The sequence below is a fragment of the Drosophila bipectinata genome, chromosome 3R, assembly GCF_030179905.1.
Source record: "Drosophila bipectinata strain 14024-0381.07 chromosome 3R, DbipHiC1v2, whole genome shotgun sequence".
NCBI lineage: Eukaryota > Metazoa > Arthropoda > Insecta > Diptera > Drosophilidae > Drosophila > Drosophila bipectinata.
Window position 1 is genome coordinate 16900898 of NC_091739.1, and position 15003 is coordinate 16915900.

At 44.7% G+C, this 15003-nt stretch overlaps 1 protein-coding gene across 16 annotated transcripts in view; it reads left to right on the plus strand.

The window, feature by feature from the left end:
* pyd (zonula occludens-like protein polychaetoid) overlaps window positions 1-15003 on the plus strand; it is a 79405-nt gene that overhangs the window by 63207 nt on the left and 1195 nt on the right. For 5 of the 16 annotated variants that reach the window (XM_017248912.3, XM_017248914.3, XM_017248915.3 and 2 more), the window contains 11 exons: window positions 954-1123; window positions 3070-4641; window positions 4709-5306; window positions 8051-8284; window positions 8699-9270; window positions 9329-9477; window positions 9541-9640; window positions 10625-10865; window positions 10927-11221; window positions 11282-11414; window positions 12566-14769. In XM_017248912.3, the coding sequence (XP_017104401.2) occupies window positions 954-1123; window positions 3070-4641; window positions 4709-5306; window positions 8051-8284; window positions 8699-9270; window positions 9329-9477; window positions 9541-9640; window positions 10625-10865; window positions 10927-11221; window positions 11282-11414; window positions 12566-14769 (6268 nt within the window). Of the gene's footprint in view, window positions 1-953; window positions 1124-3069; window positions 4642-4708; window positions 5307-5932; window positions 8026-8050; window positions 8285-8698; window positions 9271-9328; window positions 9478-9540; window positions 9641-9850; window positions 10168-10624; window positions 10866-10926; window positions 11222-11281; window positions 11419-12565; window positions 14770-15003 lie in introns of those variants that run through there. The other 11 variants (XM_017248913.3, XM_017248918.3, XM_017248920.3 and 8 more) reach the window with 9 other exon arrangements.

Sequence of the window (15003 nt, forward strand, 5' to 3'; positions counted from 1 at the left end):
CTGTCGGTTAAAATAATTTTTGTGGCGCCCACCTGAGGCCAGCATTAAATTTTCGCTTTTATTTTTAGGGGATTGGCTGGCTCGCCGACAGATTTGAAATTGATTGCAGTTGAAAATGGTTTTTTTGTGAAGTGGTTCCGCCGATTGAATGAATGAATGAATCATATGGCGAATGCATGGCAGGATTTGGAAACAGCTTGATGGGATTTTGCTTTAATTGATTTATCTTCATTTTATATTGGATTTGTGTAATGATTGAGTTGGATCTCTCAATTGAGTTTACCCATATCTGATGGATTAAATGGGGGTTGGGCCTCGAATCCAGTTCCCGCTGTGAGGGTAAAATAAATCGAACCGAAATGAGTTGTAATTGCAGGTGGTAAATGGGGAATAAAACTAGAATACAAAAATGCTATTGAACATATATTTAATTGGAAACTAATGATTAAAATAGGACATCAAAAGGATTGTAGATTTTGTTACAAATCCATCGTAAATCAAACAAAGCTTTGTGTCAGGTGCATTCATCACAAAACAATAAATAGACACTGTAGATTTACATAAAAACTCCACTATTGTATTGTATTTTTCTCGTTTTTTGAACTATGAAAGGGGTGGTCTTTTTACGCATTCTGGCCCGGAACCCCCAGTGCATAAAATTGAATCGTGTCCGAGTGAGTGAATGTTCATGGGTCGTTTGTGGGCTTGGGCAACAGGTCGCAGTCAGACATTGGCTCACAAATACATATAAAATGAATTGAAAAACGGAAGTCACATGTGCATTTCCGCCTGGCAGCCATCCTTAACAAATTCCAATTAAATTATATTGAAATAAATTGGGAAAGGCAAAGACATAAAAGTCATGTTGTGCTTTTGAAGTAAAAGTTTAGTTTTTCTAAAAAATGCATTTATTTTTAAAATGGCCAACTAAAATGTAATTTCCTTTCTTCCAGGGCGATCGAACCACTTGGGAGTACCACACAGTTGCAGTCACCCGGGTGCCGGGTTATGGCTTCGGCATCGCCGTTTCCGGTGGACGTGATAATCCGCACTTCGCCAACGGAGATCCATCGATAGCTGTTAGCGATGTACTCAAAGGTGGCCCCGCCGAGGATCGATTGCAGTAAGTATCGAAGAACCTCTCCATGTACTCAAGATGACTCAACAAAAGTTGAGTGACCAGACGGTTGGATGTCTGAAATTATACCCAAGCAGGAAACTAATTGTTGTTCGGGATATGTCCGACATGCCGTTGATGATGCAGTCTTCAATATACCCCCATTTGCCAGTTGATCAAACAAAGTGCAGACTAAGCATTTCCTATTTGTCAAGAACTAAGTATATATGTAGATCCCGACCCTCCCAAAATGAAAATGAGCATTTAAAATTCTCATCAGGCTGTCGACAATTGACATCGTTAATCTTGGGCTTAGAACTTTATTTTTTCTTCACTTTTTTTCTATCTCCACTCCTTTGAAAATAAACCCCCAAAAATGCGCACGCTTCAATACTTCGACTCACGTAGAGGTTCTCAAGTCAAATAAAAAATATAATTAAACCAAGCAGTCTCGTCGCCAGCTTAAACTCCAGCTCGGTCTCTCTGAAGCTGATAAAAATTCCAAAGCGTTTTTCAATCGACAACACCGACCCGACCCGAACGACAGGCCGGCCGGCCGGGCCAGGCCAGGCCCTTTTCCCCATCTACCAAATAACCAAGCCAAGTGATTAAAAACTTGTCATAATCTTTTTTCCAAAGAAACTATTTACACTGGCCCTAGACAAGCAAAGAACAATTTTCAGGTTTTCTCTTACCTGTGCTGGGTCGTTGAGGCCCAAGAATTTCAAAGGGAAAATCCCGTTGCTAAGGCTGGAAAAGTATTTGCCAAGTGCGCGGCGGCAAGTGGAAATTGGCTAAAGACCAGCACATGTCATTTCAGTTTGCCTGTAAGCATGTGGGATCGTTATAGCCAAAGTTTTACCTTTATGCAGCTTACACTGAGACAAACAGCATAGATTTTAAAGCCTTCTAAAAATATACCCTTTTTAAGCATTTTTTAAAGCGTTAACCAAGTTACCCAACCCAACACCAACCAGCTAATGGCATTCCAAGCCGCATTTTTGCCAGGCTTAATTGTTAAGCCTTCTTGTTTAAACCAAAAACTGAAAAGGTTCCAAGCGGCGAGTCGAAAGTAAAATGCGACTTAGTTTGCTTTCGGTACTGCCTTCTTTCTGCACTCGTAGACAGCTTAATTATAGATGTGTTTCGGCTCAGACATGCAATATAATTTCTATCATTAACCACTTTGTCTGCCGCGACGATACCTACATTCGTGTACATACAATATACTTATTTCTTGTATTTGTTGCCCTCAAACATAACATTCTTGTGTCGTTAATTCGTCATGTGCTATTTACTGCCAACATTTTTACTTTTCATTCCTTCGGATCTCTGTTCCGTTCCAAGAACGGTCCATAATTGTTCAGGTCTGCACAAACAAAGCGTATTCCGTAGAAATTTACGGAAGCCGCTTTGCAGACACCTCGATTCTTCATGATTCTCAGCTCTATTACTTCCAGGCTAGTCATGCTGAAGTGCCGAGACAATTGCCTGTTTATTAGCGTATGTCTTCAATCCAAGTCTAACCTGATTTCATTTCAAGTTGTTGGACCTCGGACCTCGGAGCTGGGTTTATTTATACCTGCTCAGATAGTATTACACTCCAATGATCCGAAACATTTTGTTGTTACAACTGAAAGAGGGGTTTTGATACTCTTCTTTTGTAATGACAGAAATAAGCTATCTATTATTATACAAATATTAACCCTGCACCTTTCCAAGGGCTCTCATATCTTTTAATTATGGCTGCAAGTTAAAACACTTTGTAGAACTGAGCAAGGTCGTCGCTAATGACCTGCATCACACTAAACAGAAGCATATACTTTTCCAGTTTGGTCACGATTCGGTCATTAGTAGACATTTTACGATCCAACCGACAATTACCATCAGAGACCAAGTGATCCATATACCAGATACTAAACCTTTTCTTTATTTCGTTTCCCTACTTGCAGAGTCAACGATCGGATTATATCGGTGAATGGCGTTTCCCTGGAGAACGTGGAGTACGCGACGGCGGTGCAAGTGTTGCGGGACAGTGGCAACACTGTGCAGCTTGTGGTGAAGAGGCGCGTGCCACTGAATCCCGTCACGCCGGGTGGTGCGGCGGTGCAGCACCAGCACTCGCACAGCCTCAGCTCGGTGGGTCTGATGGCCAATGGTGGTGGCGTGGCGCCAACTCCCATGACCAGTCTCAGCCAGCCGAACTCACTGAACTCGTCGCTGGTGCAAAATGCCACCGGAGGTCAGCCCATCAAGGTGACGCTCACGAAAGGCGGCAAGAAGGATGACTACGGCGTGGTTCTGGGCTGCAGGCTGTTTGTCAAGGAGATCTCCTCGAAGGCCAGGGAGCAGCTGAACGCCAATGGCTATAGCCTCCAGGAAGGGGACATCATTACACGCATCCACAACACAAACTGCGGCGACACCATGAGCCTAAAGGAGGCCAAGAAGATCATTGATGGCTGCAAGGAGCGTCTGAACCTGGTGGTTCTCCGAGACATCACCAACCAGGCGGCTGTGAGCCAACTGAATCTTAACAACTCGACCAGCCATCAGTCAGCATCGGGAAATATTTATGCCAGCCATCAGGCACAGGTGTCCGGCTGCAGCAACGGCAACAACAACCTGGAGGACCCGTATCTGCCAGGAGGGGCCAGCTACTCCTCCCAGAACCTCTATGTTCAGCCACCAACCCGAACCTCGAACGGCCCCAACATGAATGGCAATGTCCTGAACGAGGAGAAGAGCAATCTGACACCCAGGGGCAGATCGAGAGGTCCCTTGATGGATGGTGTCTCCCTGCAGCAACTGGACAGACCAGTGACCCCAACTGGTCGTGGCCGAAACGGTGTTGCCTCCGATGAGCCACCACGTCCGCCGCCACCGAGGGGATCCAGTGGCGGAGCCGCCCAGGAAGACTTCTACAGTTCCCGAAGACAGCTCTACGAGGAGCGCCAGAGTGCCGAGCCACGGTTCATATCCTTCCAAAAGGAAGGAAGCGTTGGCATTCGTCTAACTGGTGGCAACGAAGCCGGAATCTTTGTGACAGCCGTGCAGCCAGGATCTCCAGCCTCGCTCCAGGGTCTAATGCCGGGAGACAAGATCCTGAAAGTCAACGACATGGACATGAACGGTGTGACCCGAGAGGAGGCCGTGCTCTTTCTGTTGAGTCTCCAGGATCGCATCGATCTGATTGTTCAGTACTGCAAGGAAGAGTACGATGAGGTCGTGACCAACCAGCGTGGCGACTCTTTCCACATCAAGACCCATTTCCACTGCGATAATCCATCCAAGGGCGAAATGGCCTTCAAGGCGGGCGATGTCTTCCGGGTGATCGATACCCTGCACAACGGAGTCGTCGGCTCCTGGCAGGTTCTGAAAATAGGACGAGGACACCAGGAGATGCAGCGTGGTGTGATTCCGAACAAATCGCGAGCCGAGGAACTGGCCACCGCTCAGTTCAATGCCACCAAAAAGGAGATGAACGCCAATGAATCGCGTGGAAACTTCTTCCGGCGAAGACGGTGAGTTAACCAAATAAAGAATTTCTAAATTAGTTACTTAATTTGACTTTTATTTTAATCCTTATAGCTCCACGCATCGCCGTTCGAAGAGTCTGTCCCGCGAAAACTGGGACGATGTGGTATTCTCCGACAGCATTTCCAAGTTCCCGGCCTACGAGCGCGTGGTGCTGCGACATCCTGGATTCGTGCGCCCCGTTGTCCTCTTCGGACCCGTCTCCGACTTGGCCCGTGAACGCCTGGCCAAGGACTTCCCCGACAAGTTCTCGACCCCATTGCAGGACGACGACAAATCCGCCGGCAGTAGTGGAAAATGCCGCATTGTGCGGCTCTCGAATATACGCGATGTGATGGATCGGGGCAAGCACGCCCTGCTGGACATAACCCCGAATGCGGTGGATCGTCTCAACTATGCCCAGTTCTATCCGGTGGTCATATTCCTGAAGACGGACAGCAAGCACGTGATCAAGCAACTGCGTCATGGCCTGCCCAAGGCGGCCCACAAGAGCTCCAAGAAGCTGCTCGAGCAATGCCAGAAGCTGGAGCGCGTCTGGTCGCATATCTTCAGCACTCAGATTGCCCTGAGTGACGAGGAGTCCTGGTATAGGAAGCTGCGCGATTCGATCGATCTGCAGCAGAGCGGCGCCGTCTGGATGTCCGAGTCTAAGGTGAGTCTTGACTTTCTAATCAGACCCAGGGATGCCATTTCCATCCTAGTTGTTGTCTGCGTGTTGTCCACTGTTGTAGTTAGTCTCTAAGTATGTCCTAAAGCATCTTCTGGATGTTGTCTTAATGGTGTCCTAACTATCTGAATAGGTGATGGAAATTTTCAAATTTGTAGTGATGGAAACTAGTGCATATATTTTGACAAAATATATAATTAAAAAAATATGAATGAAATTATCAAATATTCTTTTAAAACATCAAATACCCAAAAAACCTAAATTTTTATAAATATCCGAACCACTAGATTTTACTACAAAGCTCTAAACCTTTTTTACTTTTAAACTTTAAACATAACTCTTTACTTAGATGAAACCCCCTTTTTGAAAGCAGTATCTCCTCCTCTTAAATAACAATGATTATTATGTTGTAGTCCTTAAACTAATTTTAATATTCTATAACTATTTAATTTTCTACAACTGGTTATGGTCAATATTCTAATTTTTACTTTCCAAACTTTTTCTTATTTGTTTTTTAAACACACACAACACACTTCACACACATAAAACCATGCCCATGATTGTTGTCGAAACTCAAAAAATAAAAAATTGATTAATTAAAAAAATAACAGTTCCCCGATTCCCCCACCGAAATGCTATTCCCTCCCTACATCGCCCAACCGTGCCAGTTCGCCTGCTGCCGCCCCGTTGCATCGACCTCAGTGCCACGCTACTCTCAGAATCTGAATCTCGGCCAGAGCCACAGCAAATCCTTTACGCTGATCCAGAGCCAGGATACCACAACCCCGCCGCCTCGTCCCCCACCTGTGGTCTATGCCCACAGCCAGAGTCTGGCGGAAAAGCCAAGAAATCGAAGATCCTATACGATGGTTCCGATCATAAAACCGGCCACTTCCATGCCTAGTGGCTTGGCTCCAGCCACCACGGCTGATGTGCCCATGAGCCAGCCCTTGGACGACCATGTCCTGGCTTTAGATGGAGCCAATTCCAGCCAGTACCACAGTTCGCAGCCCAATTTGCTGAGCAATAGCTTTGCCAGCACCCCCAAGCACTCCAGCTTGAATCTGAACGGAGGCAGTAGCACCAATGCCGTGAACCAAACGCGGGGATTCCAGCCTGGCTCTTGTCCTGCCGGTCCTGTCAGCCGCTATGGCTTGCGTCAAAACGCCCCAGTGGAGCGTCGAACAACGCCCTACTATTACCACGAGTTGATGCTGCAAAAGAACATCTTCGATTCGAGTTTGAATCTTTTGGATCAAAATAAGAACAAGAACAGCAATCTGCAGCTGGAACAGCAGCAGCAGCAACAGCAGCGACTTGTAGATACAAATGTATCTAAGAGGACGCCGGCACCTGCGCCGATGGCCAAACCACAGCAGCGACTGATCGGCAATGGGATACCGGGAAGGAGCAGCTACTCCTCCTCCTCCGGTTCCCTCAGCAACCTCCTGGGCAACGGTCATGAGAGCAGCGATGGCACTCTGGCAGATGAGGGCAACTTCACCCTGGCCTTTAATAATCTCACAAATCAAATAGCCAGCTTAAATAATTCAAGTAGCATATCCAACAACCACATTAATAATAATAATAATAATTGTAGTAGCAACAACAACAACAATAGCAGCAGCAGCAACAACAATAGCAACATTAATAATGCTGATTCCAACAACAATGTTGGCCAAAGTAACGAATGCATTGCATGAGAATCGGTGTTAATTTAGTTGAAAAAAAAACCAAGTCCAAAGAACGGATATCATTCCTGTTGCGGCACAACTCTTTTCAACTGAATCCCCCAGCATTTTGAAGCCCTCGTTTGTAATTACTGCATGTAGTTGTTAATACTAAATTATTCATAAGACCAAACTCCCCCATCTAACCTGAGAAAGAACAATAAATTTGTGTGTAACCCGCTATTCGTTGTATGTACATATATAAATGTTATAGAAATATATGTGTAATTGTACGGCTAAAAGCATGTAGAAAATCTATGAATCATAACCTTAAGGGTAAGAATTTGTCATTCCATAAAAAAATCTAAAAGAGATTAATTTAAGAAAATAGAATGACAATTTCCCAATGCCCCCATCCAATTATCATCTCAATCATATCCTTAAAAAATCTCTCATACATACATATATTTAGGCTTAAGGCTCTACGCAAAAATATCCATACAAGTTTTTGCCAATATTTTTATAAAGTTGCTAACTAAATGTTTTTTCGTTTCATTTGTTTCTTTTATTTACATACCAAAACCAAAAAAAAAAACACCAAACCAAAACCAAAACAAATACACCATCATCATGGCCATTTCCCGCTTAATCACCCCGTAAAACTCGATGCATATATAATAAATATATATCCCCCAAATATACACCAAAATAATCAACAATGTCCTCGTCCAAAACTAAAAACATAAATATCAAATATCTTGTGTTCGTCCAAACATTACGTATCAAAAATGCTACGCAATCGAATCGAATCGTTCAATCAATCGAATCAACCAATCAATCATGGATTTGTTATGTTTCATCTACGTTTCTTGTTGCTGTTTTTGCGTTTTCATTTATTTGATTGAAAAAAAAACAAAATGTTGGTTGCTCTTCGCGCGCTAAATTTTAAAAAATCACAAAACCTTTTACCGCTAAAATTAAATTAACTTTTTGCCAAAAAAAATTTAAAAATTTGCGCCTAACCGAAACTGAATCATGCAATCGCCATCGAAACCCCAGCCCGTAGAATCCCTTTCCGATGATTTCCTATTCCCCATGACCACCTCCCGACTCTCGTATGCATCAAGTCCCGAATCCGATTTGGAACTGAGTCCCGGCCCATCCGCATCATTGTCGCTTGGCAATTTGCCGCAGTTGGTTAAAGCGAGCTCAGATCCATCGATTGCCACTAATCAGGATAACTTGGATAGGGATAGAGACATAATTGGTGAAGGATTGCCACCTCCATATACGGTAAGAGGTCGAAAAGCCAACAAAAATAAAAACCAATATCTTAAAACAACTAAAATATACATATCAACTAAGCATGCGCTTACACACTAAAAGAATTATCATATACAAAATAAAACCAGAAACAAGATAGTTCTCAAGACGGTTATCAAGCGCCCAAAATCAAATGGTTTTAACTTCATAAAAATAACAAATTTATTTAAACTCGACATTAAGCTTTGGTGATTTTTAAGAGTTAAAAAACGAGTTCAAGAAACTCTCTAAGAAAAGTTAAATAATTTATGAAAATTAACCAAAAATCGCCAGGGACTAATGTGGAGTCAAGAGTAAACCCTCTTTCCGAAATACAACTCGTATCAGTGTGCTAATCCGTGTCACCATTTCCTCTCCATCCACCTTGCAATGCACCTTGTTCAGGTACCCTACGACCATGGTGTCCCCGGGAACCCGAATCGCCGCCAGACCATGGAGTCCAGCCAATATAGCATCTACGGCACAAAGGTGCCGCAGCAGCAGCAGCCTGGAGGTGACCCGGCGGCCATCAGACCGCAATCTCTGTACGGGATTAATGCCCCAGACCTGCCGCCGCGCATCGATCGGCAATCGAAACCTGGAGATATGCCACTGAACACCTCAGGCTCGTCATCCCGGAACGGAACCCTGAGTCGAAGTGCCCAGGAGCGTCTATTTGGGAAAACCGTAGTGCAGGATGATGGCCAAGCCGAGTACATCACCCGGAATGCACTGGTTGGCTCAGGAGGAGCTGAAACCATGGAAAGGCAGCAACAGCAGCAGCAGACCCACGCCTCTCTGGAGCGCCAGGCACGTTTGAACGCCCAACTGAAGGCCAATGGAGGAGGCGGTGGTACCTCCACCTACGACAGCGTCTCCAGCTACGATTCATATAATAATTCCCAAATGGCCATGCAGAACCTGGGACGACTGGGTCCCAATGCACCCGACGATCTCAAATCAGTGCCAAATGCAGGGTAAGTTTATTAGACCATTTTTTAAGAAGACTCTTTATTATAATTCTTATTATTTTAGTGGTCGACCTTTACCTCCTGTGGGCCAATCACACGAATACGGCCGTAGCCCTCACGATCATCGGAACTTTGGTGGAGCCAACGATCTAAACCGCCAGAACAGTCCTGGCAGACCTCATTATAATGATATGAATGCGTCCCGTAATATTGGTAAGTTCTTATTATAAACTACAAACTACAAGTTGATATTATATTATATCCTATTCTTTATAGATCCCCGCAATGGCACTCCCCAGCGTCCTTCGAATTTGGGTCTGGAGAGCAGTCCTCGAAAGCCTTTGGTGGAGACCAAAACCGATTACGGCAAATACAGGTATGACTTTAAACGAAATAATATCTAATTGTAAGGTACCATGCAATATAAATGTACATATCACCTGTCTTTGATAAATATTTAAAGAATTTATATTTACTTTCTCTATTTTTTCTGCGCCGTCGTTCGATATCAACTCACTTAATTCGCATGTGTCGTAAATATTGTTTTGTATCTATATTTCTGCATTTCGAATAAAATACAAACTAGACGCTATCATCTCCATGCGCCCCATTTGCAGCACTTGCAGATAATGCACTCAATGTCACCTTCGTCCTCGTTGCCGCTCTCCCCAGTACCTTCGTCCTTGCCCCTACCTCTGCCCCTGCCTCGTAATCTGCCCCTGACCCTGACTTCAGCCTTGCAACTCAATCATCCTCAGGTTCATTTGCGACTCAATTCCGGCGGCTATGATCGTCGACCGATTGCTGCCCCACGTCTGCATGCATTGATGCCACTTCCGGCGCTGGTGTCCAGTGGCTCTGCCTACGATACTCTTGTTTAAGAAATTAAAAACAAAACAAAAATGAACGAATATACAAAGGAAATATTTTAAACACACAAATAAATAAACGAAAATGCACTTTTTCCATTTTCCTATAAGCTACAAACTTTGGTAGAGTCTTTTCCCATTTATCCTCGAGGAAAAATGTCATTAATTTTGAAATAAAACCTAATAATTTCAACAAGGAAAAATATCACTCTTTTCTATTATAAACTTAAGAACTTCCCTTATAAAAAATATTAAAAAATTCCCCTCAAATGCCCTATTTCTCTTACCCCTGATATTAATAAATATTTAGAGTATTTTTGCAACACGTATTTTTATAATCACAAACCAACTTTTTCTCTTTCTGGCTTATGTTTTGTGCTCGTCATCATCAAACGTATTTGTCCCTCCAATCCACACACATCCACTATCACCTGCCACCTAATTTTTATGCTACTGCATCCTCCACAAACCCGTACCACATGATCCAACAGTCGCAATAACTCCGTATCACAAGCGGATTACACGAAATTGCCGAAGACGACGCCACACGGAGTGGTGCCACCACCGAATGTCAGCAATGGCCAGGGCCAGATGAATGGCAGTGGAACGCCTAGTAGCAATGGCAGTGGACCTTTTAAGCCGGTGCCACCGCCCAAACCGAAAAACTACAGGCCACCAGTGCAAAGTGGTGGTAGCAGTGGCAGTGGTGGCACCACACCCTGGGAGAATGGGGTAAGTTGCAACGCAGCTCAAAGTGTCCAGTTCTTATCGCTAATACCCCTGTTTTTTTTAGGACTCTGGTTCGCCGCGTTCACCCAACGGTTTCTACTATCCGCCAACGCTATCACATCACCATTACGGCCAACAGCCTACTCCTGGCTCGCCCAGCAACGGACACATGCAACAGGCGCCGCAGCAGCAACAGCAGCAGCCCACCTATGGTGGCAGCAATGGAAACTACGGACAGGCGCCACCTCCACAGCCATACCCTCCGGCCAATGGCTATAATGGCAACAGTCACCACTACAACGGAGGCAGTGGCACAGGACCCTACATAGCGCCACATCGTGGCATGCCACCGCCAATCGGTAAATATAATAACCCATTTTTAATATTCTGAATATATTAAATAATATTTTAAACTATAGGAAACCTGCCACCGCATACCCCAGAACGCCATGCCCTGGACTTGGCTGGAAGTCGAGAGCAGCGTGGATCCGCATTCGAACTATATCGTAAACCGCAAATCGGAGGCGCCGCCGGGCACCATCACAATATGAGGTAAGTGGAAAGCCAAATTTCGTAGTCCCTGAATGATCCTCCCATCTAAAAGATCCATTACCTCCCCTCTCAAAAAAATATATATTTCAAAATAAAAAACACACAGAAGAAACATACAGAAATCTTTTTTGCGCCCTCCTTCAATTTTCAACATTTGTGTTAACGAAAAATGTTTTATATTCTTGTTAAATGCCATTTTTGTAATTCACAAATATCGATCAAACATTCAATCAATCGGTCAGCCAATCAATCAGACAACAATCAATCATTATGTCAATATATTCATTACTTCATACGGTTGCTGGTCATTACAAATTATTCGATGCAAAAATTTCTCAAAAATAACGCACAACAACGAAACCGAATCGCATATATTCCATAAATTAAAACAATTATTGTATTTTGCAATAACCAAAATTATTAACCAGATTATAAATTAAAATGTAAAAAATGTAACAAAATTAAAACAGTCAAGCGCTTCTCGCACATAAAAAATAATTTGAAATACTTAAGAAAACGAAAATAAAACATTTTTCGGGTTAACTTCTATAGTACAGATTCGTATCCATATATTTCTCTGTTCTTAAACTTAAACTTCAACTTAAATCTGTACTTCTCTATTTACAATTTATAATCACGCTTTTAGCTGATTGTTTTTATAACTCCACTCTCAATCCATTTTTCGGGTATTTGAAAGTTAAACTTGAATCTAACTTGCGGTTTTGGGTGAAATCCAACAAAATATTAACTAACAATTAAATACTAAAGTTTAATGTTTGATCTAAAACTGGTTATTGGTACCTAATTATTTTCTACAGTTTTGGTTAATTTTGCAAAGTATTTTAAATGTATGAATATATTTTATTTAAACATATATGCGCTCGTGTGTATTTATGGAAAATTTTTGCAGGAATAATAATGCGTATTTGATAGGGTTTTCAAATAATGAAATAAATTACATTTAGGTAATAAAGATGCTTTATAAAAAAACTAATGACAAATGTTAAATAGGGCCTTAGTTTCATTAGTATCTGATTTTGTTTTTTGCAAAGAATCATGTTTAGCTGACCCCTCAGATCGAAATAGATTCAATTAAATTCCATTTGTTAATCACACACAAAAATTCCAAAACCCGTAAACAAAATCTTTAGCGAAATGGAGCCGTACGATGAGCGGTACGATGAATACTATCGCATGCCGCCACCTTCCCATGGACATCCCATGCAGCGATCCCGCTCTGCACCGCGTTACCCCCACGAGCGTCCACCTACGCAACAGGACCCCATTTATTATGGACACTACGGCACTGCCAGGGCACACAGTCAGCCTCGGCAGCAATATCCCCCTCATCCCCAACAACACCATCCTCAGCAGCAGTATTACGATGATCATGGCATGGAGATGGCGCCACCCCCACTGCCACCGCATAAGAAAAAGAAATCCGTGCTCAAAAGCCCGCTTGTAGCCCTCAAGAATGCTCTGATCAAGAGCACTCGGCCCTTGAGAAGGATGAACAGCATGGTGGAGCCGGAAAGGAAGCCCAAGGGCTTGCGCCGCCAGCAATCAATGCTGGAAAGGGGAGTCCAAAGACCCTACTATCCAGATGAGTATCCCACCTATCCGGCGGGCTACGATGAGCGTTCACATGGCATGATGCCGCCACATCCGCAGGATGTTTACTATCAACAGAGAAACGGCGGCCACTATCCGCAGCATCCGCAGGATATGATGAACAGTACCTACCAGAATCTGGAGAGCGAGGATATTTACGGAAACATAGGTGGCAATGGGACAGTGCCCAGGATGCAGCATCCCCATGACAATGGCTATGACCAGTACGACCAATACGACTTGTATGCAAATCGGGCTTGTATTGATCTCGAAAGGCGACAAGCCGAGGCAGCTGCGGCGGCTGCAGCATCAGGGGGCAAGAATGGTCGTAGGATTGTTAGGCGCCATAGCACTACCACAGCCGACCGTGGGGGTGGCAATCAGTGGGCCAACAGGCGCCCTGTGGCTAGTCCTGGCTACGAGCAGGATCCCCAAGAGATCTACCAAACTCGCAATGGGGCTTACATGGTTCCCCATGAACAACGCCGGGCCCCCAATTCCGAGGTGATGACTCGACGGCGATTCTATCCAGGAGCTGCTAACGAGGAGGAGCCACTCTATCAATCTCGACGGGAAATGCAACGTGAAATGCAACGCAATCACTTGTACCAGTCCAAACGGGAAATGCAGGAGCGGATTAGCCAGGGAAAGCGGGACATGGAGCGGGAGTTCAGTCCTCAAAGTAGCAGCAGCCAATCGGAAGCCTCCAATCCGGAGGCAATCTATCAAAGTCGGCGAGAGGCCAAGGAGAGTGCTCTTAAGACTCGATCCCAGCTCAGGGATCAAATATATCAAACCAGACGCGAGGCTTTGGACAGCATGGCGGAACCCATTTACGTATCCAAAAGGGACATGGGCCGACCGGCGCCCATTTACGAGACCCGGGAAGAGAGTATCCTACAGTCGCGTGAAAATGAAACTGATGAGAAGAAAGAGGGCAAATCTGAGCAGATACAGGTGGAAATTAATGCCCAACCCGAAGATCCCGTAGAAGTGGATTCCACTTTAAGTCGTTCCGATCTGCAAAAATCATCAGATACTGTGATTGAAAATCCAGCCAGAGCTCCTCTGGTCAAGGATGAAGTGGATGAGGTGGAGGCTCAGCAGCAGGGGGAAGAAAATCCCGATGAGAGCTCCATGGACGCCACGGAACAGGTCACGGCCATTGAAAACAACCATCACAATGAGGCCATGTTGCAGGCCAGTGGAACTCAAAATGAGTCCGATGACGTCTTTGAGGCAGCCGATCAGGTTGCACCACTAGCCCCGCCTCCCGCTCCTATGGCAGTGCAACAGCCACCCACTCCCCGGTCCGGCAGGGCACCCTTTCACATTTCCAATATACTGAAACGCACGGCCCCGCCACCAAGCTCCCCCATCGGGGACAGTTGCACCTCCATTGAGACGCAGTACACCTCGCAGGCCAGCCTCCCAGTGGGCCCACCCAATGCCACCAGTACGCCATTTAGTAGCAACATGTCCCTGCCCATCGCTGGACCCGTGAACAATGCCCCACCCCAAGCCACCAATGCCGGACCCTTTCCCGCCACTCCCCGGGAACCCAGCACGTCGCGGGGATTTTTCGATTCCAATGGTGGAACTCTGGCGGATAAATTGTGGCACGTTTCGTTGCAAATCCCACCGGGAGCCATTCCACCCGGAGTGCGGCAGGAGATCTACTTCACCGTGAGCGATCCCCGGATGGGTCAGGCCGTCGGTGGCCCGCCCCTGGATATGGAAAATGGTTGGTCTAACTAAAAAGAAAATAATTACCCTACTCCGTCTTGTATCCATCCACCACAACACACAAAGCCACTACCACAAAAAACTATTTTGCAAAATGAAAAATACACAAACACGATTATTTATTGTTCTTGGTTTTGATTAAGGCATTGTTTTAATTTCTTAAGCGTTAATGTTTATAGGCTCTATTTTATGGTGGATGGTAACTTTATGTTGTTTCTTTATAAATATTTAA